The 24071-nt window shown below is 38.3% G+C and overlaps 1 protein-coding gene across 1 annotated transcript in view; it reads right to left on the bottom strand.

Moving 5' to 3' along the window:
• Positions 1-9297: 9297 nt before the first annotated feature.
• The window catches only part of LOC581260 (ras-related and estrogen-regulated growth inhibitor), a 49769-nt gene continuing 34995 nt past the window's right edge, over positions 9298-24071 (bottom strand). The window contains exons 3-5 of the mRNA XM_030988032.1: positions 19062-19118; positions 10650-10723; positions 9298-10122 (exon numbers count right to left, since the gene is read on the bottom strand). Coding sequence (XP_030843892.1) covers positions 9682-10122; positions 10650-10723; positions 19062-19118 — 572 coding nt within the window. The 3' untranslated portion in view covers positions 9298-9681. The remainder of the gene's footprint in view (positions 10123-10649; positions 10724-19061; positions 19119-24071) is intronic.

Below are 24071 nucleotides of genomic sequence, written 5' to 3'. Positions count from 1 at the left end.
GACTTGATGTGACTCGGTTTCGGCGAATAGATTTCAAAATATTTCTTAAAGCTTCAACCAACCTTAATATTTAGCACGCATGCTTTTGCACACTGCTGTCAGCTTTGTCAAATTCAGTGACCCTTCAGCTCCTTCTCTCCATGTCTCTCTTATCGCACAATCGTGGATAAGGAGCATAAGAAATGGCGTTCTCGAACAAGTTTAAACTGTTTTTCTTTTTTCAAATGTCGGTTGCTTTGATTTGTCGCAACGGCTTTATAGGATCCTAATATAACGCTCACTAAAGGTACTATGTCCCATTTGCAGCCAACATCGAATTATGAATACGTCACGTATGTCCTATCTGTGAAATTAAAACGTTAGAAGTGTCCTATATTCAAATTATGCGTTGTTTCGACAACTAACGCTCATTATTTTCCCACAAAAAGATATCTTCAAGCCTTTTCGTTTTGAGGGAAGTTTTAAATAAGTATTGTCTTCCAAATGTCGTTGAAATACCCTTTTCATTTCTTTGGCCTGCAAATGGGACCTTTAAAATGGACATTATGAATAAAAATGCATGTTCAAATAATGATTTGTTTCGTAATAGCCTTCATAACCTGTTACTTCTAATATTTATATTGTTCAGGTGAACCTAATTGTATACATTTTTTTATTTTACAATAAATTCAATAATGATGGTTTTATACTTTAAGAAAATGCCAAATGGTTGTGACAACGTACGCACTTGCATATTACCCGTTGATGCGGTATATAGTTTTACAGTTCACGTTTCTGCGTTCAAGAATTCCCTCAACCCCCATCCCCCATTCACCTGGCGACCTGACCATGCATATAAGAACACCGGACTCGGACAGGAGAAGCTAGAAGGAGCAATTGAGCGAATAAAGAGGAAACATCCTGAAAAAATCGATAGCATTGGAAATGTCAGAGGAACCACGATGACATCATAATGGTCGTTAGGTCTTTGGATTATCTACTCAATCGAAAGGAGATGGATGGAGAGAAAGAGAGAGAGAGAGAGAGAGAGAGAGAGAGAGAGAGAGAGAGAGAGAGAGAGAGAGAGAGAGAGAGTGTGTGTGTGTGATAGTGGTGAGGGTAAAAAAAGAGATGCAGGGACGGACGTAAAGACAGAAGGATAAAGACGTTTGAGGAGATATGATCTGATGACGACATCATAGTTGTAAGCTTTCCTGATCCTCTACTAAATCAAAGGATATAGAGGGAGAGAAGAAGCGAACAAGAGAGGGAGAGAGGGGATTGAGTATTCAGGGTAAAGAAAGTAAGAGACTCAAAGAGAGATGCTATAGGACAGACGTCAAGACGGAAGGGTAAAGACGTTGGAGGAGATACGATCTGATGACGACATCATAGTTGTAAGCTTTCCTGATCCTCTACTAAATCGGAAGGAGAGAGGGGAAGACAAAAGAAGCGAAAGAGAGAGGGAGGAGAGGAGAAGAGGGGAGAGGGAGAGGGAGAGAGAGAAAGAGAGGGGGAGGGGGAGAGAAAGAGAGAGTAAGGATGGTAAGGAAAGGGGCACGGAAAGAGATGCAGGGACAGACGTCAAGACAGGAGCTATGATCTGATGACGACATCATAGTTGTAAGCTCTTCTAATTCTCTACTAAATCAAAAGGAGAGAGGAGGAGAGAAGGAGCGATAAAGAGAGGAGGAGAGGGGAGCGAATAATGTTGGTAAAGAAATGGGGCACGCAAAGAGATGCAGGGACAGACGTCAAGACAGAAGGATAAAGACGTTTGAGGAGATATGATCTGATGACGACATCATAGTTGTAAGCTTTCCTGATCCTTTACTAAATCAGAGGGAGTAATGGGGGAAACAAGAAGCAAAAGAGAGAGGGAGGAGAGAGGGAAGAAAAGAGAGAGAGAGAGAGAGAGAGAGAGAGAGAGGGAGGGGGGATGGGGAGGGGAGAGGGGGAGTTAGTAATGATGGTGAAGAAAGAAGGAGACGCAAAGAGATGCAGGGACAGACGTAAAGACAGAGGGATAAAGAGGTTGGAGGAGATATGATCTGAGTTGTAATATCTTCTGTCCTCTACTAAATCGGAAGGAGAGAGGGGAAGAGAAAAGAAGCGAAAGAGGGAGGGAGAAGAGGGGGAGAGGGGAGTGAGATAGAGAGAGAGAGAGAGAGAGAGAGAGAGAGAGAGAGAGAGAGAGAGAGAGAGAGAGGAGGAGGGGAGAGAGGGGAAGGAGATGGGGAGTGGGTAATAATGGTAAAGAAAGGGGGCACGCAAAGAGATGTAGGGACAGACGTCAAGACAGAAGGATAAAGATGTTGGAGGAGCTATGATCTGATGGCGACATCTTAGTTGTAAGCTCTCCTGATCCTCTACTAAATCAAAAGGAGGGAGGGAAAGGGAAGAGAAGCGAAAGAGAGATGGAGGAGTGGGGGAGAGGGGAGTGAAAGAGAAAGAAAGAGAGAGAGAGAGAGAAAGAGGAGTAGAGAGAAAGCATAAAAAAGAGAAAGAGAATGAGAATGAGAGAGAGAGAGAGAGAGAGAGAGAGAGAGAGGGGGGGGGGGGGTTCTTTATTGGAGCCCATAGAAGAACGGGTCGCATGTAAACAAAGCTGAGTGACCTATCCAACCATTCACTATATTCTTGATTTAATACGCACTTTTCTATAAATTTCTATTTATTCTTGTTATATTGTTATTTGGTAAATATATACTATAGCATACCATTCCAGACATAGAGCGACCTTCTCAGAGAGATTGAGAGAGAGAGAGGGTGGAGAGGGAGAGGGGCGAGGTCCGGGGAGGGAGCATACAAGCAGACCTACAGACACAGTGGATACAGAGAGAGAGAGAGAGAAAGCAAGAGAGAGAGGTAGAGAGAGAGAGAGAGAGAGAGAGATACCCTCATGAATAGATAGAGAGAGAGATAGAGGGGGGGGGGGGACAACGGAGTTGCGGACACTTTAAACATGGACATACTACTATTACGATGCGGAAAAGGACAAAAGTAATGTTTGACGGAGTGTTACCATGGTGTTACAAACGGTTTTCAAAGCCTTCTTTTCTTTATAGAGGGTGACAGACTTTGTGGAACGAGTTCACAATATTGCACAAGAATAATTGTCTTCATATAATACTATAAAGTACGCCCCCAATACTACGCACATAATCTTTTTCTTGAAATGAAAATGACCTAGCCATATAAAATAAATCGTTATCAATGACTAATCGCGCTTTTTTCTATATTTTTGTTCACGCTCATCAACTCTTACTAGTGTTCTAAAATTCGGTCAACAATATCACCTTCTCTCTCTCTCTCTAGATAATCATGTGTATATATCTCAAGCACAATTTCTTTCTTTATCTATATCTAACTCTCTATTCATCTATGTATCTCTCTATCTCTTTCTCTCTTTCTCTCTCCCTCTCTCTCTCTCTCTCTCTCTCTCTCTCTATTCTTTCTCCCTCTCTCTCTCATGCACGCATTCTCTTTCTCACGCACACCCTCTTTCTCTCTCTCTCATTCTCTCTCTCTCTCCCACACACAAAAAAACAAACTCACTGTCACTCTCTCTCTCTCTCTCTTTCTCTCTCTCTCTCTTTCTCTCTCTCTCTCTCTCTTTCTCCCCATATATTGATAATTGCTTCCGGTATTGGTATCATAAAGTGTTTTGCAAGATGTCGCACCTACCTCCCGAGTGTCCCACATCTCCCATCATCCGTAGCAACCGTAACTAAGACCAGATAACACCGACATCTTATCCCGTTCTTCCTCACAAAACTGATTACGGTGAAAGAGGAAAGATATCGAACTCCGGAGGCCGTGATAGATTTTCTTCTTGTATTTCTCTTCTAAAGTCACTTATTGATGGAACAGACCTTTACAGGAGACATTGAGGACGGCTCACACAATTCGATTGTAAAAGAAACTTTAGAGGCCATCTTAAAGATAAAGTTGAGTTCTGGTCAGGCGATAGCATCGTGAAAGAAACGGTGTGGAATCGATCAGAAAAGGTTGATCATCTAGCATATGGGTTCTGGGGTCATCAAAATGATAAGCAATTTGGCCCAGTCTTGATAAAGTAACCAGCACTGTACACAAAAAAGATATGGGGCTACACGAACATGTGGCATAAATATCCGTCTCAATTGGTATGATGTATCATGTGTATGACATGCCATATTTTTAATATTAAGGCATTTGAAGAGCCAGGCTTTTCATGGAACGTTTTTATCTGATGTTCTTCCACACTTGCATAATACAATGAAAACGCTCACAAATTATTTCCCACCTCTTCCTAGAACTCAAAACTCGGAAATGATTTTATTCGTATTTCAAATTAGTTTGTGTCAACATCGTTTCGAGTTTGTACGCACACCATTTCGTATTTGTTTCAATCACCATGTAATTATCACCTCGAGATGTTCTTTCCGATACAGCATCACCTCTATATGTTTGATTGATATGGGTGTCCCAAATCCCAACCCTTCATCGCTATCATTATTGTCATCATTGACATCTTCATCATTGTGATTATCTTTGTCATCATCATCATCAGCAGCAGCAGCAGCAGCCCAGCATCGACATCTTCATTTTATCACAATCGTCGTCACCGAGTTATCATGTATAGTCATCACAAAATGTCATTCGTTTATTTGTCCTTGGCCAAAATGGCTTGTTGTATTTTTTTTCTCTCTCTCTCTTTCTCTGTAAGTGTGCATCTCTATCTATCTGTCTGTCATTCTCCCTGTGTCTCTATTTCTGTCCCTCTCTCTATATCCAATCCAATCCAATCCAAAAGATATTTGATATAGCGCCTTTTCCTTGCAGTTACAAAGCGCTGCACACACGCTCTACATGTTTTGGCCACTTAAAAACAAAAGTTAGACACTTCTCAGAGATCAGTCAAGTATATGTAAGGCTGGTAATAAAGTAATTTCTAGCAGAATCTCTCTCTCTCTCTCTCTCTCTCTCTCTTTTCTCTCTCAAATAGCGCTCATGTCAGAAAGCTATGAAAGGCTATAACAAACTCGATTTAGAATTTTAGTTCAGTTTACGTATAAAAACGTTTTAATATGTATATAAAGCACATCTAGATGTAACTTTAAGCGTCCATCTTCCATTTAATTTACAGTACTTTATAAGAATAATTTACATCGACAACAAAAATATATTGCACAGCTTTTCGTATTCACACGATGACGCATCCACATAATATTTAGAACTAAAAAAAAAAGTTAAACGCATTTTAGAAGAAGGTTATTTCGTATGATAGTCACATCAAAATCATTTAGTCGATAAGGTCTTTCATCTGTTCCCCAATCTCTATCTTAAAGTATAGAATTGCAAAATATGTTTCTTTCTTTCTTCTCTGAACGGTATTAGAACAATGGCGCTGTAAATTAAGATTATCAACGAGGGTGTGAGATTATCATTGTTTTCTTTAACGTCATTCTTATTCCTTAAACACATGTTGAAACAAATTTGATGACGGATGGTTAACTTTAATTTTTAGAAGACCGGTACTTCCATTTTTTTTAGTCACAATGTTTAGTGAAGTACAAGATCTATCAAAATTACAATAAAGATACAAAATTACTGAAAATAATTTCAACGTTAATAGGATTACTACCACCTGTATGCCTTTGAATGCTATAAACGTAACATTAACGTTGAAATAATCGTTCATAAACCAATATACTAACTCATCAACAAATAAACAAATGAATAAATAGATAAAGACATGAATAAATGAATCACGTAATCAATAAATAATCAATTAAGTTTGAATTAATTATCAATGATAAAATAAACAATATTAAGAACAACAATAATGAGAATAATGGTGATAATAAGTGTCAGTACCAATATGAACATCTTTTTGTGGTAGCGTAGACAAGGAACTCCCGGATGTGAAGTATAATTAAAGAAAAGTGTCCCTTAAAATGACCAGTTCTTTGAATTTCCTTATATTAAAAATATGTAAAGTAACACCTAAAGGTTGTGGACTACGCTTTCATGCAACACGTTTGTATAGTCCCATGTTCCTATTTATGTTTACAGTGCCTGTGGCATTTGGCAAGACCGGGCCAATTTCTCATAGCTGTAATGATTCCAAAACCTCACATCACACACCAATAATTATCAATTACATGATCAACCTGTTTCAATCACTTTCAACACAATTATTTTTAAACATTACAATCCAATGACAAGAAGTCAGTTTATCTTTAACCCGTCATGGCGCCCAAACAGTGACTTTTGAGTAATGGTCGACTGTGTTTACGAACATTCCTATACACGTGATCCCCTCCACCCTTGCGGGCATGCGCATAACTAATTGCATTGCAGTTCTTCTTAACTTCATCTCGATATCGAAACTGACGTCGTTCCTTTATGACATGGTCAGCGGATCAGAAGAGCAGCTTTATAGAACGTAAAGAAAGTGTTTTTCATCGATTATCTCAGAGAATAAACGTTGAAAGATTGTGTAGAAAAGGTGAATAGGATTTTTTGACGAATATGGAAGGAAATGATGTGAGAAAAAGAGGTTACGAAAGGCGGACAGGAAATCGACTCAATAAAACAAGTGTTTGAGACTGGTCATATAAACGCATAGCGAAGCAGGAAATTCAATGTTGCTATATTTAGACGCAGGACCACCGTTTGTTCAGTATTTGTCGGGGCTCAGGTGGAAATATAAAGTCAGCTAATAAATATTTAAAGTGCTCTTGTAAATGTTTCAATTTGATGTCCCTTGAGGAAGTCAACCGAAGGTGTAGATATTGTCTATCAACGACCTTTAAATCTATCCACTTCTTTTTATAAAAAAAAACTGTGATAACAATGCATCCGAAGGAGAAAAGCAAACGAGCATGGCATGGACCCGCAAATACATCGGATGCTATGCATTAATTGGTTCGTTAAGGTCACATGACAAGTAATACGAACAAGTGATCGCTTAGAATTTCCGGGAGGTGATATCGAGAGAGGATCCATTTGGAAGGGAGAGCACAATCGTCTTAGGACGCCCTCTATGAATAATGCATGGTTTAGGCTCGCAGGCAATTCAAACTCCATTTGCAAATCCTCTTGAATCCTCGGAAAAGTGGGTTTTACTCGAGGAGTTCAGGATGGCTTGTAATTCCCATCCGTTTCTGATCATCCATGCTTTCTCCTTTAGTCTATATTATCAGACCTTATTTTAGAGGATGTCCATATAGACGATGATTTAACGTTATAAACTTGGTGCTGTGAAAAGTAATTATGCAATTCCTGTGACTTTATAAATGCCTAAAACGTATGCACAGTTATCACAGTAAAATTGGATAAGGTACTGGTAGGGGCTGATATACCCAACATTTTTGGAAGGTTCAATACTAATTATGAATATCATCTCCTCGTGTACAATTTTGGAGAAATTGTAGTCCCAATCTACTGACATCTTAAATCTTTTCATCCGTTTCAGCTTACAATTGTATTATCTTTGCAAATTCTAGAGAGCAGTAACATTAAGTTAGATTTTACTGTACAGTTGCACGTTTTTCAAAGAGGCTAATCTTTATATAGAGAGGATCGCTTTTGTGTCTTTGGAGAGGAGGGTGACGGGGGGGGGGGGCTTTGAAAGTAAGACATTTTAAAAGTGTCAAATGAAACTCTTCAGTTGATGCATGAAATCCATGTTATTGCATACATAAAAGCCTGGAAACATTCTTTACCCGGAATACCACTCACATATAATATATTACTCGCGATAAAATCTCCCGGGATGTTTCTTTGCTTGAAATATACATCGATTTACGAGGACTGATAAAAACGAAACATATCTGTACGATTTATTGATACCATGAGCTCGCCATACAGTCCCCTCTTTAAATAAACATGATAAAAGAACGTGTTTAAATTAAAACATTTGGCGTCCCTCGGCCAGTCATCGAGTCGAAGATCAACCCTAACGGGGAGGGTGACGGCACATGGGGAGGGGTAGGCAGTGCGAAAAGAAGGAGAAGAAAGTTACTTAACATAATTGCTTAATATATAGGATGCATGATAAAATTGTTAAAAAGATAACATTGGTACAACAGATTTTGAAGGCATTAACGTGATAGCGTTATACTGTTTAAAAGAGATGAAAAATGATGTTGTCTATTGAATAATGAACCAACAAGGTTCGGGGTTCGACTCCCTGTCGAAGAAATAATGTCCTTTGGAAAAACATTAATCTCAATTTGCCGCACTCCACCCCCGATGAGGTTAATGGGCAGACGTACCTGGTACGATTTTATTGTTTAAGCGCCTTAATCAATGGCAGCCGTGCTAAAGCTAAATTTTAGTCTTAAATAGTGGAGCACCAGGAGTGACAGTGTGAGCGACTTTGGAGTAAGTTTGATATTAAGCGGGCGAGTTGTCTTATTTATTTAACTCAAAGACTAAATATTCATTATTTGCTTTGATACTACTCTGCTTCGCCACGTTGTGCAAATCACGTTAAAACAATAAATTTTATCTGAAGAAAGAAAAAAGAAAAGGAAAATGATTTTACAAAGGACTAAACTTTGGTAACTTAGCTTCATACAAAAATATCACATTTTACATGTTTTAAGCACATATTTTACTATACATATATGTACATGTACGCACATTCTCCATGAACACACACTTTTCAGCCACGTGCTTAATTTAAACAATTTTTCTCAACAAAAAAAAATTACATTTTAGTTTAAATACCCACAAATGCACTCAATGCAAACACAGTAGGTGAACGGAGCTATGTATGAAGCATCATACAGCCTAGTACATTTCATAATAATAGTACCATTGGTTTTTCATCAATACAATAACTTGATGTAGAAAAATGCTCACTGGTCGGATAAAATAAATAAAGCCAAAATCGTTTATCACGTAATTCTAACAAGAACTGTAAATGTCATCAGAAACGATATATCAGCATAACATGCGACAGGCAGGTCTGTTTGTTGATATTCACGCAATCAGACTTGTCTTCTGGGGGGTGTTTCACAAAGATCCTAAGTAGAACTTAACTCTAAGTTGGACTTAAAAATTATGGACAGCCATTGGAGTCTTTAAATGAAATATGTTCAAAAGCAGAAATTCAAGTATTTTAGACTTTTTATTAATTCCACATCCAGAACATGAAATCTCCTTGATGATAGAAAATATGAATGATTTCAATAAACAATGAATGCCTTTCAAAATAACTTTTACAAAATATTTTCAAAGATGCTAATGGCTTTCCATATTTTTTAAGTCCAACTTAGAGATAAGTTCAACTTAGGATCTTTGTGAAACACCCCCCTGGTCTTGTTTTGACTTAAGTTTCTCGTCAAAGTCCACCGTTCGAGTTTTTTGACCATTTTTTGACAACTTTCGGCCATGGATTCTGACCGCATGAACAAAAATCAAACATGAAAACATTCAAAGTTTAACATCGATCATTCAAAGGAATAGACACATGACGCCAAAATATCCACATGATATGTTATAACAAGGGCGATTGTATACCCTGTGGGGTCAATGCATAATCACGACGTCAGCTCGTGGTCGCCATGCTGTCCGCACGTGGTTCAAATGACCTTTCAAAGATTATGCAAAATGCAGTCATGAAAAACACATGGTTGCAACATAAGACATTGAAAATTATCACATGATCCCCCGATGATCACCTCATGATAACCACTTGGTGTGTCAAGGTAGCGAAATCTTCCGTGACCTTCTCGGCGATCCAAACACAGCTTGCATCACCTTATTGGCCACATTCCGCGTGACGCTACTGCGTCTGCGCTTCATTTGTAAATTGGACTTCTTCGATTCGTGCAGCTCGCGTAGTATCGTCAGGAATGCCTCGCGAATGTCCATGCTGCCCTCAGCGGCCGACACCTCGAAAAAATGGCATCCGTACTCGTCGGCGAGGTCACGACCTTCCTCGGGATTGACCTCCCGTCTGTGTTCGAGGTCAACCATGTTGGCGACGATGGCGATCGGGATGGAGCAGGGTGATTTGCAGCGTTGTAGGTAGCGGATTTGACCTTCGATGGGACGGAATGTTTCGCGATTACAGACGCTGTATGCCAGAACGAATCCGTTGCCCCAGCGGATGTGATCATCTCGGTTTTTCATCAGGTCAGTCTGAAATGGATAAACATAATGGATAAACATAATAGCATCACAATATCATTGTCACAAAAACAAGACCCCGAAGGTTTTAAGATATTTGACTCAATAGCAATTTCAATACTTTATTATATATCATAGATCATTGCTCGGATTGGCTTTAGCCCACAAGCCAGCCTGGCAAAGAGACTGACCATGTAAACGATTGACATTTCTCTCATGTTCTAACTCTTTATTCCTCAAAACGTCCATAAAGAAGAACATCACCTCATAGGCAATTTCAATGAACTTTTCATGTCATACCCTTTAGAAATCATGATCGTATTACGTTATACATGTGCGCTATTTTAATCATGGTAATGTTCGCCATAGGCGGCATAGAGAATGGACTTGGCTATTGTGTTCCTGTTTATAAATAATAAATTGTTCTACACATACATCCTTACATTTTGCCCTGGGAAAGGCGTTTTAAAAGATTTCAGGGGGTGGACGAAATAAAAGAAAGGAAAATAAGGAAGATATAGGAGAAACTAGACTCTTACCCTGGTGCATGTGTCTAGGACTTCCATGTTCATCTGCATGTCATGCTGAAGGACAGTTTGCTTGTACAAAAGATCTGAAAAGACAAAACAATGTTCAGAGATTACTTTACACTGCTTGGATAAGTTTATAAAATATATTGCAAGAGGTGTAGTTATCCAGCGGACACGTCACTCGACTGTGGTTAACACGGTTGGCGGTTCGAGTCACGCCGCGTCACCAATGTCATTTGGCAAGACATCAATCTACATTTTTTTTTTTTAAAGCTTTATTTTGGCGGTTCAGCTACGGCCCGGGTAATGATATGATATTTCATGTTAAGCGCAGTAGAGTAATTTTCCACATAGTAGTTGCGCTATAAAAATGGACCTAATATTATTATTATCAGACAATTAGGTTCAATTGGCTAGCTTTTCCCGATTCATGACCAATTTTAAACAGCCTGCAAAATGAGAAAATATTGGAAAACAATATGAAGAACAAGATTCAGAGATAAAACAGATATGACTGCAGGTGAAAAGGGTAAGCGATATACAGAGATGAAGTAAAGTTTGAACAAAAAGGGAAACCATTACACAATTGGGTGCTACTTATTTCTCCAGAACCCAGACTAGTTTTGAAAGACAACACTTTTTGAGTATATGAATCCAGACTACAGGTAAACAATGTAAGTGGAAATGGTTCAGTTTGTTTATGCCGGGGTTGTGGGCGGAGAAGGAGAGGCTTTACCATCTCATGTAAGAAAGAAATGGCTTATGTAAGTTAAGTACCGTAGGCTATACGAACTGTACATAGAAGCTTCTTCTGCCTCCTCCTCCTTTAATATTATTCCAAGGGCGCGTTCATGCTTGATTTTGAAGGTAGAATGAGCGATCTGAAACGCTCATCGTAAACGCTCATCGTGATCGCAGTTCCACGGTGTACTGTTCATGCTTACTTCTCTGGCTCATCGAGGCAATTCTCCGTGTGTGGCCTTAATTGGTCTTCCAGCTGGATTCGCAAACCTTCACTGTGCATGCTACGTAGACCCACTAGAGGTCAGTGCGTTGACCCCATTTAAACGCGTTTACAAATTGTAAACGCATCTTTTTGTGAGTTTACGATCGACGATCGTGATCGCCGTTTTTCGGTGTTTCTACAAAAGTAAGCATGGACGCAACCATGTTTTAAACTAAACGCGTAACAGATGCCTGATTCTGGCCAGAAAAAGTGAAGCATGAACACGCCCCAACTTGCATAAATTGGGTGGGAGGGGGAATCGTACCCGGAAGGCAAACCGTTCCGTTAAGTGCTCATTTTTGTTCTCCAAAAAGAACTCGCGAGGGACAGAGCTAGGTAAACGCGAATCAGCATACTTTCAAATCCATATTTCCCATTAGTGTATACCAGTTACAGACATTATGGAAACACATTAATGCGCCACTTTATCATTACCACCCCCGCCCCCCCCCCCCCCCCTCTCCTTCTATCTCTCTTCCTTCCTTTCTCTCTCTCTCTAGTCTCTACCCCTCTTTCTCTATTTCCCGTCCTTGTTGTTTATCCTAGTTTCACTAATAGGCTATCTATGTTTCTCCCTTCATGTATATTGTCTACTCTCCCTCTCTCTCTATCTCTGTCCCTATGTCTCCCTCTCTCTTTGCGTTCATCTGTTTACGTTATTTCCATTTATTCTGTTTCTCCTTTTCTGTAATTCTATCCCCTTTTACTTTCTGCAAAATGTCATTTTCCTGACGATGCTAATGGAACTTCAGAATGAGCAGGATTATTCGTATTAGCGGTGTGTTTTAAACCAAGATCTAAGGGCAAGGACGAATTAAAGAGAAGTTTGAATCCTGTTAAATGTAAAGACCAGTATTGGAAACGCCCCAATTTCAAAAAATGAAATGGAAGCTCTCATTACCAATCATGTGAAAGAATATGTTTTGACTAATACACAACGATAAAAAAGATTGCCGGGAAACCGCCTACTAATTTATATATTTGGTAGATTTGTTTCTCTCATGGACTGTGAGGGATATAGGGTAGTCCCATATACATCTTTCTGTGTATAGTGCTTGTAACTTTACGAAGAATGGGCCAAATTTCTTATCATTTTGATGATTCCAGAACCTTGCAGATGCTAGATGCTAGATGATCAACCTTTTCTGATCGATTCCACAACGTTTCTTTCACAATGCAATCGCATGACCATAACTGGTCTTTACCTTTAAAGATTGCTTTGAAACTTTAAGTGTCAAAATACTATTGCATGATCAAACTTTAACCATTATGTAATGGCAGGAACTGGATTTAAACGGGATTTCCCCTCCTCAATGCACCTTAATGCTCAGATACGATGCTCAAAGCATATAGGCCTACACAATTACAATCCAATGAATACAAACTTTTAATCACTTTATGGAAAATATCACTACACAAGTATCGTTAGTATAAACATTGTTAATGAAATACTAACAAAACGGTGGGAGAAAGAGAAGCGGAGAGCTGTATGTAGTAATCATAATACACCTCAGCAATACCATTGTGACGTAGCATGCAGGGAAGAGGGTGAATGTATTAATAAGCTACTATCTGCAGCAGGTGTTCCAAAGACATAACGGCGGTACCTGGGAGTTATTACTGTTAGAAGGCACGATTATAATGGGTATGGGTTTTTCTCACAAGGTTATCTATGTGCCCTATTTCACTGGCGTTTTCCAATTTTCTTTTTCAGGAAAGCGAAGTTTCGAATTTCTCTATATTGCCTGTTTGGGAATCATGGGAGATATATATTATTTGTAACCCGACGAGATGAATTGTCTCTCAAGTAGACATACACAATTTGTGTAATGTGTTATGAAGTCCATGTTTGGCATAAAATGACGGGAACATTATGTGCGTGTGTTTGTATACGTACGTTTGTATACATATATACAGATATATATAAAAGCATTTAGATTATGAAATCATGGAGGCTGCACTTTCAAATAAATATGTGCGAGGTGATCTATAAGTCAGAGAAACTAATAACGCTTTGCAACAATGTCAACCTTTCCAATCTCTTTCTCTCTATTGTTAAATTATGTTCGATAGATTCATATTAACAAATTATTGTTCCCAGTAGACCAATTTTATAGATGGACGATACATTTTCCATCGCATCTCATCACCATGGGGATAAATTCTGACAATGATGTTTACCATGAGGATCCTATGCATGTTAAACAAGGATGTTTTATAACTTCATATCTACCACTGATCCAAGATCTCCTACAGGACCAATTTAAAGGATGAAGATATGTTGTCGCATCTTGTCACTATGGAAACAAGGACGTTAACGACGACGATACGAATGTTGACACAATACTCACGAGAGTAATGCTTTCAGAAATGATAACAACAATATTACAAAGATCAAGATACTGACACCGCGTCGTGACATATTAATAATCAATTCAACAGCTTAAACCCGATCCTTCAGTTCAACTGTTGCCGAATAACACAAACCCGTCCAAAAGGACCCTCGAGAAATCAACCTAGGACAATTCAAACCTGTAAAAGCTTTGTGTGTATCATTTTAGAATGCGCCAAAAAGAATCAATCAGAATGTGATATCTAAAGGAAACACAAAAGAGTATATATATAGAAGTTGTCCTTGGAATGATTTCTTGAAAATGCTGGCAAGCGTGATCGAAGCTGAAATTTCATCCCCGGCCTATACTACATTAAAGTGACTCGGTAACATTGCCTCAGATTCTTAAACAAAATTCTGGATTTAGCTCATGCTGCAATCTTGATGATAAACCTTTAGCTAAGTCAGGAATCTAATGACTTTTACAACAGATCACTTCTCTGATTATCAAGATATTTATGATTGGAAAACGAAATCGAATTTTTCGTTTTCCTTACGATTTTTCTAACACTACAATCTATTGGGGAAAATGAGTATGGTAAAATCAGTCTCTCAAAGATTTTTACTTTTTTGAGGCACTTTATGATCATTTTGAAGCGTAACTTTTTAGAGCTTCAATATTACACCATCAAAGACACTGATTACACTTACGGTCATGCATCTCAGATTTAACATTGTTAAAGGTAAAGACCAGTATTGGAAACACCCCAATTTCAAAAAATGAAATGGAAGCTCTCATTACCAATCATGTGAAAGAATATGTTTTGACTAATACATGATGATAAAAAATTTGCCGGGAAACCGCCTACTAATTCATATATTTGGTAAATTTGTTTCTCTCATGGTCCTTGAGAGATATAGGGTAGTCCCATATACATCTTTCTGTGTATAGTGCTTGTAACTTTACGAAGAATGGGCCAAATTTCTTATCATTTTGATGATTCCAGAACCTTGCAGATGCTAGATGCTAGATGATCAACCTTTTCTGATCGATTCCACATCGTTTCTTTCACAATGCAATCGCATGACCATAACTGGTCTTTACCTTTAAACGATGCCTTTTAGCCGACATTATAATTGCGAGCTGGTGGTATTGACCGGTAAGGCTTTCAAGGATAGTTTTGCAACATAAATTGCCTTGAAGAAACACAAATCTAATTTTGACATTGACAACGCTCTTTAGCTAAACGTCTACGTCGCCATGTTTACTGACGTTGAATACACTGATCCGAGGTTTAAGGTTTCACAGGATTAAATATCTATTTCGTACCTTTTTTTGGTTCTATTTTTCCTTCTTCTTATTCTTCGTCTGATTCGGAATATCCTTATGACGTGAGAACCTTTGTACTGTGAAGCTATATTTTATTTGACCATGGTAACACCCAAAGGACGTTCCCGCTCAAACAAATTTTAATAATTTTCAGAATATAAAATCAGTTACGTGTGTTTCCATAACCTCAACCTAGTTGTCCCACGGCCTGGGAGACCGGCAAAGACGGAAGCCGATTCTAAGCTCGGTTTATATCAAATATATAAACAAGAATCTACAATCTATATCTATAGAAATCCCTTTGTCAAAAATGTCCCTTTTCTTAAGATTTAACTTCTCATAACTGATTTCTTGCCAGAGTTTCATTTACAAAGACTTCCGAGGATTTCAAAGCTTAAAAACAAAGACAGATTTAACTCGATTGAGAAAAAAATCTTGACATCTCATTTTCCCACTCCCGCGACTCGTCTGGTAGTCATTAGACATAATCTTTTGTTTGGAGCCGAAAAGGCGTTAACACACACACTGTAACACATAGATAATGCCCTTCTGGCTCTCAGCAGGCAACACATTGGAAAGCCGCTTAATCAACGATCAATACTATTGCGGTAAATAATTTATCTCTGTATAATGGAATTTCATACCATAAATCGGTTTTAGTATCATTCATCCCAGCAAATTAACGATTTATTCTGGTGTAACTTTCTAGCAAGTCGTCCACGTGCACGAAACTGCACGTGGCCGATTGTTCATGCATCTGCAATTGTGTATATATAAAAAGGAGTAATGGATATCACTTAACACTTCGCAATACACGTGAGCATTTCACAAATGAAAAAAAGGGTATCGTTTTCCATCAGATTGACATGAAAATCTCGCTAGCTTTTGTCAGATTTCCTCGACCAATGTTAAATTCGGATTTAGACAATCTATCAAAATGGAGAGATGAACATGTTCTATGTATTTCGTATAAAATAGTGCATGATATGATATATGGTGGGTTTAGAAAGTACTTTGTTATTAAAGAATATCATTATAGCTTGAGAAATGCTCATAAAACGTTAGAACTGCCAAAACCACATATGAATTTTAAGAAAAGGAGCTTATGTTATAAAGGCATTAAATCTTGGAAATGTTATAAAGGCATTAAATCTTGGAATCAGCTACCTATGAACGTAAAAAATATGTCTTTCTCTGTATTTAAATCACGGGTAATATAAATATTAATTTTATATTTTGTTCGCTTAAATATCTATTTATATAACTACAAAATCTAAAATAACGCTGTTTGGAAAGAATAACTGCCGACGGGGGGGGGGGGGGTCTTGGTAGTAGTATCTTGGTTCGTAAATTTTAATTTTTCTTTGTATACTTATGTTCTTGTTTTTGTTTTTTTGTTTTTTAATATTTCATATGTTATGATAATATGTGTTATCTTATTATTGTACATGTAATTTTTATATTGCGCACGGACCAACAGAAGAACAGCCTTTGGCTGAGGTTGGTGCCGTGCAAAAAATAAAATAAACTGAACTGAACTGGGAAAAGGGGCACATGACCGTGTGTTTTAAAAGGAAGAAGAAGGAAAAAAATCGGCTTCGTGTATTGCAAGGTTTTGGAATCATAGAATCATTACAGTATGACGTTCGTGCTGAAAATCACGTCTCAAAATGTATGTAGGATTACACACGCACGGAGCATACCATTTCCTTTCAAAGAATTAAACCATTGTAAGTCATCTTTTTAAGTCAAAGAAGAAAGATTACATCTGATCTTCTGGAGATTATGATGTTGTAATGAACCCCTTCATCCGTAATTAGAGCCAGGCTATGGTTTCAAATAATTCCTATTGTGGGCGTTTACTGAACTCTTTGTAAATTGACGATTATTAGAGCATTTTTAATCTGGCTTACACCGTAATCTTGTAGCTATATGGTTTCATTATTATAATCTTTTCGATCGCAGAGGGTTCCTTATTAGTTCGTTTGCGTGACCAACTGATTAAGTCTTAGCTGCCAGAACCTTGTAAACATGCAAGTAAAGTTGTGGATTCATTCATTAGACGCATTGTGTTGTTCAGGGTGTGATGCACACACGGATGATTATATTGTTTTATAACCCAGTCCTCATTTGTATGTTTCGGTAATTTATATCATGAGTAACACTGTCAATGTTTTTGACAATTATATTCAATTTTCTGTTTAGTGTGGTATACATTAAGGGTTAAAATCATTGTCAATAACACGATATTGTTTATTTATATTGCCCCAAAGACCACGTAATGAGAATTTGTATTGCATCGATGGTCTCTAGATTTAAAGTCGCCTATACAGTATGGAAAGATATACGCCCTACCTAGTGAGCTACAATCTATTTCATAAAGAAGCGTCAATCCCCTTGCGCTAATTACTTAAAGCACATCCACCCAGGCATTGATGCACATACTCAATGAGGCGTTCATTCATAAACATAATCATATTCTTTTCAAGGGCTAACATCAAGGATTTCCCAGTATATCCCTATTCACAGAATTCATTGCGTCAAGCCACTGCGTCAATTAGCTCAATCTATATTCAACAAAAAATAGCGTATTGACTGGTAAACAAACAATGGCTTGTGTATGCTTTGCCAGGCCTTTTTCAAGTAATCTTCCTATACCTAAATACATGGTGGGTCTTTGCACGGGTGTGCCTGCATAAGCCTCACTGGCTACATTGGCGCTTCTTATGTAGTCGAAACTACGATCAAGCAATAATTGTTTCTCTTGTTAGCGTACATTATGCTAAGAGTTCGATAAATGCCATACAACAGTACTAGCATCCCAGCTAAAATGAACAGTTAAATGCACACATTTACAAAAAGATCTGCGCGGCCATTGTGCCAAGCTCTAGTCAAGCTAAATTTTATCTGTGGTGCTGTCAGCTTAAGTTGGTATACTAAATTAGTATTGACATTTTCAAACCCATGTACCAAATTCCTCTCATGGATGGGCTCTCTTTGTCCCCATTTCTCTCTCTCTCACTCTCTTTCGCCCTCTCCCTCTATCTTTTCTTTCGTTTTACTTTCTCTCCTTCTCTCTCATCTCCTGTCTGCATCTCTCTCTCTCTCTCTCTTCTATATCTTTCGTTCTTTATTTGAAATGTATCCTTCCTCCTTACACTACGCTGCAGAGTAACGATTATATGACGTCCCTTAAGTGTACGATAAAATATAGAGGGGTAAATGCAAACAAAGGTATATTACGATCAGTATGCATACGATACAGAAGTCAATATCATGATGGTTAAAAGTTAAGAAGTGCAAACATTGAGAAAATTATAATTTTCACCTTTTACTCCTCTGAAACCAGTAGTGTTTCCATATCTACTAAAGATACCCATACACTTTTAGTTTGTTTATTTGGTCGTTTTACTTTCGTTTTTTTTTTTTGTATTTTTTTTTTTTTGTTGTGGGCGTCTTGATTTCACTACCTACTATGTGAAAATATTTGATAGCGAAATCATTCAACGGTGGCAATTAATCGTCAAAAATATGGATGCCGACTTGAAAGTAATTGGTTGGTCGAAAAAAACAAAAGGAAGTTACCAATAAAGCAAAACTGACGGTAATTGTAATATTTAGCCATACAAAAGTAATCGTTACACATTAAATGTTGGTTCATGTACATTTAACAACTACAAATAAAAAAGAATATATATATTTCTCAGATATTACTCAACACCTGCACAAAGGATATATTAATTGATAACTTACCGATATTGCTTTCGTACTCGCCGATATATCGCCTTGTGAGAAATCTTACGGTCACAGCTGTAAAAAGAGAAAACATGGACAACAGTTATTACCATTTTGAAGGAATGAAGAAAGTATATACTTCATACATAAGGAACAAGGGAGGTTCTGCCAGTCTATCGTTGAATTCAGTTTATGTTAGTAAGCACAAAATTGAAACCGTCATAAGTACATTGTGCAGATTTTTTGAAAAAGAATAGAGTTGTTTGCTAGCTCATTGGATATAGGCTTAATACACATGTGGCGTTATTATTGTTAAAGTAAGGTATTGATTTATTCAAAATCAAGGCGTTGAAATTCTTTTTCTTTCCCCGTCTCTTTTCCACCCTCTCTCTTTCTCACCCATCTCTTTCTATCTTCCTTTCTCTTTCTTTCTAATTGCTTTAATATACCAGGAAAAGATTACACACATAGGCTTTTATTTACAGTTCCTCTTTTTACTCTCTGTCATGTATGTAGGCCGAACTATTTATATCTCTAATTTTGCGTACTTGCCCTTCTCCCTTACCTATCGCTCTTCCTGTCTCTGCTCTCTATCTCTCTCTCTCTCTCTCACTCTCTCTCTCTCTCTCTCTCTCTATCTCTCTCTCTCTCTTCCTCCTCCTCCTTCCCATTCTCCTGCTCATCTTTCTCTCTCCTCTCAAGTTCCCCCTCTCTCCCCTTTCTCTCCGTCACCATTTCTCTCCCTCTTGCCGCAATGTTCCCTAAGGCTGTAGCATGACGAGCGAATCATCGGAGACATAAGTGGAACACGTGAAGCTTAGCTTAAACCGCCAACCAAACATTTAAGATTTAAATAGCCAATCCCCATGTCATTGTTAAATCCCTGCCGGCCGTGCCACAAAATAATCATTACCCCTTCATACGTGACACGAACCCTGCACATCCCTAGATAAATGGTACCCTGTACCTTGTTTGCATTAAACGGTCGATCAAATCATGAAATTACAAAAATGTTTAAAAAGCATAAAAACGTTATACAAATCCATTCAAAAACTAGGTTTTCAAAGCTGTAACATCATCTTGATCATCATTTTGCATGAACAAAGTCTTGGATTTTGGATCTTATTTGGTAATGATGTCAAGTAACAGAAAAATAGTCATGACATCAGAAATGGAATCGATGTTGAAATGTTAAACCCTAGCTGTCGAATCTGATCCTCTAGACATGTCGTGGAAATCGTTAGTTCTTGATCCGACACCATCGGCCGTATCATCATCGCGCCCGAGTCCCTGGACGCCTCATCATCCATTAATGTCTGACCGGGCTGACACCCCTTCGAAGCCGGGGGAGACCATCTCCACACCTGCCTCTGGTCCTATGCATGTTTACAGAGAAATCGGAGACAGCGGAGGGATTTTATGATGCCTTGTTGGCATCCTTAGTCGTGGGCTCTCATGGAGAATTTGACACTATTATGGTGTTTACCCAATAACAGGTGTTTTCAATCACTAGGATTATCCCTTAATTTTAAAACCAAAAGCCCCTATGAAATGCTTTGCATTTACCTAAAATCGCCCAAAATAGAAAGTCATTATCTTACATTTTCATCACCCGAGGACTCTCCGAGAATGGGTTTCTTGATGGGACTACGGATTTGCTGGGTGCAAACTTGCATACCCTTTAATGGTATTTCCACCAAGTATGGCGTCAGCGAATTATGACCTACTGCACATGGAAACTGACTAACATTTCTTCTAAAGTCCATCCACTATACCCTAGGAGGCCTTTTCGCTTTGCGGCTTGGGGTCTAAAGTAGAACAACTTTGCGGGTGTAAGGGGCTGCATAATTCATCTGAACTTTATGTCTCACAAACCTACCTTTGCCATGAATATGAACGCGGTGTTTGGTCTTCTTGCACATGTATAACCTAACTCCATATGAGTTCGAAACTTCAAAGAAAAGGGTGAATAGTTTATTTTCCCTCCCCGAAAAAAAAATGATGATAATAATCTTTGAAGGACTCTGTTGTTTACTTTTCCATTGTCAGTGAGAGCGTATCGAAATCTTTCATATTTAAGTCTAAGATTGTTCATATTTTCATAACTGAAAGCAAACAATAATACTGTGTAGACCTACATGTTGAAAACAGAAAGAGGCCTACGGTAGCGTTCAATCACCAAACGGAAATGAAATCTGATGACTGTGACTTGTAGGCAAAAAGCTCGTTCAATCATAGTGCCACGAGTCTCTATCATAATTTCATTATCGGTATAGGTTTATTTACTTTACTCGGTCCATCGAGATGGATAAAGTCGATATATGTCAGAGGTTTCGCGGGCCCCGATCCGTCTCCGTCATGACGGACAGGAGGTGTGCGTGGGGTAAGGTGCGTACGGTTAGGCGCATGTGTGAGTGAGTGTGCGTATGTTTATGTGTGTGTCTCTGTATCTGTGAGAAAGATGGTGTGCGTGGGGTTAGGCGCATGTGCGAGTGAGTGTGCGTATGTTTATGTGTATGTCTCTGTATATGTGAGAGAGAGAGGGTGTGCGTGAGGTGAGGCGCGTGTGTGGGTGTGGGTATGTGTATGTATGAGTCTATAAGAGAGAGGGTGTGCGTGTGTGTAGGGGATGTGGGTTGGAGATGTACAATCATGAAATTTAGCGGTCTATTGCTGTATCAGCTAGACCGGCGTACCGTAAATTCTTCTTGATGATAGGCGATAGTGGACATGTATGATGTGTGAGTGCGTTAGTGTATATGTGAGAGAAGGGAAGAGTACCGTCCAGTAACATAATAGGGACTTTTATATTTTCACCACACGTTACAGTCCAGTTCTCGTCGTGCAAATCTAAAAGTCCCTAATATTGGGGTTGATGGTGTAATATAATAATCGTACCATATGTAAACCGATATTTTTTCAGGAACTTTTTGTCTGAAGTTTTGTACTAGTGGCATATCCATATGAAGCCGCGATCATCCTCTATTTGAAGACCCCTCTAAATACATTATTCCCCATTTGGAACTAATACCGCCCCCCCCCCCCCTTATCAGTTTATGTCTACAACACTGTTTCCTGTATTCTGTTCCGTATATAAGATACAAAATACCTCTATATTTCACTTCAATGTCATCGTGGATTCGCTTGTAGTTATTTCATTTCTTCAAGTTACATATCATGTTTCGAATTAATTCATGACAATCATTATACGAGTTCTAAATCATCTAGTCACTGGGGTATTATGCCCCTCCCACCCCCCCCCCCCCCCCCCGACGCCATCTTAAATATCACACCGACGGCTCTGGAAATTTTCGATCGTTACTGCAAGCCGTGAGCGCCACTCTCGGCGTGAAAAAGGACACACCGGGTCAAACACAATGTGTGAATGCCATCAATCATAACTCGACATGTTCGACGAGATCTAAATTTAGCTCAACGCTTCGAGTCACTCATCTACCAGACTCGAATAACAATGATTTCTTCATTATGCGCCAGCAAAATATTACGGAAACGAACACAAAGCAATGTATTTCACCATCTGCAAATATCTTACGGAGTGGGGTTTACTTCTTATTCAGATGTTATACATGTATACCAGTTGATTTAATTTGATACGCATATTACTTGTCATGATTTTAATCAGAAATGAACTTTAAAAATGATTCCAACTTGGCCAGTGTAGTCATATACGTGATACACTATTAGAAGAAATAAATAACAACGCAACAAATAATTTAATTTTAAATTATCATAACGAGTGACGGTTATATTAGCGAAGCCTGAAGAATACATGTCTTTATTTTGCGGTAAAAAAACGACAAAGAGGAAGATTAACAAGTAAAATGTGATAACTAGGTTTAGTACTCGCGCTTCATCGCTATTTCGCATTCCAAATATGGCGGAAAACAGCTGAATATCCCAAAGACACCAACATTTCATGTAATCCTTTCAGATCCCCTATGTGTAGTTCCATCTACCCATTTCTGTATGCAATGTGTGACATTTTCAGCAAGAATATACATCGATTTCTTTCATTTTAGCTTCCTAAAACCTCATAGTACATGAGTAAGGATGTACTTCACAGTCAACCATTCCCAATTGATTCCACACGGTCTCTCTGAACATGTAACTGCATGAGCAGAACTCAGGTTTATCTTTAAGATGATGAGGAGCGCATTTTTTATTAAGGCTTCTTATCAGAAAATCCATCTACCAAATTCATCAAATTTCCTCTTAATCATCAAACCTCTTAGAGAAGATTTTTATACTGAGCGAATCGCCTTTGATGTTCTTCCCCAGAGTAATTTAAATTCAAAGCTCTCATAAAGGTCAATCTTATTTTCCTATAGCAATTTCACTCTCCTATTTTTCATATTGTATTATCCTCGATCCGAAACCAAAGCTTTTTTGCCTAAGATCCTGTCCAGGAAATTTTGTAAGTAGATTTATGCATTATTTCTTTTTAATTAATTAATAAAGACTGCCAGATATAACAGCAATCACGCATCTAACAAAAATGAATTATAGAATTGACCCTTAAGAGTCGATATTATTCCATTGTCTCTTTCAGTTTTCTTCCATAGTTAGTGCATTTATGCACTTGTTGTGTACGTGCAAAGGTCTTTCTTTTTTTAATAAATATCTTTCCACACTGTTTGTCGACCGTTATTCTTGTTCTTCTGTATGTGTTTTGCGTTTTTTTTTCTAGGCCTGCTTTTCGGAGATTTGTTTTCTGTCCTCCTTTCAAAACTCCCCTGAAGCTTTCCCAATATAATTTCATCGTTTTTTAAATATTTTTATTCAACTCCTCCTTTTAATCAGGATCCCCCAGTCAGTATACTTTCTCCCGGCTTGTTTTTGTTTCATTCTTCCTCCTATCCTTGTCATTCATACACGTCTTATACTCGCTTGTAGCACGAAATAAATTGTTGTCAACAAGTACGATTTGTTAGGACCGCAATGAAAAATGACACCTTAAAAGCTTTATGGAAAGCAAGGAGAATGTAAAAGAATATAAAGTAACATAAC

The sequence above is a fragment of the Strongylocentrotus purpuratus genome, unplaced genomic scaffold, assembly GCF_000002235.5.
Source record: "Strongylocentrotus purpuratus isolate Spur 01 unplaced genomic scaffold, Spur_5.0 spur5_scaffold_17, whole genome shotgun sequence".
Classification (NCBI taxonomy): Eukaryota; Metazoa; Echinodermata; class Echinoidea; order Camarodonta; family Strongylocentrotidae; genus Strongylocentrotus; species Strongylocentrotus purpuratus.
Note: the sequence above shows the minus strand (reverse complement) of the source record. Positions and strands in the feature narration are given on the sequence as shown.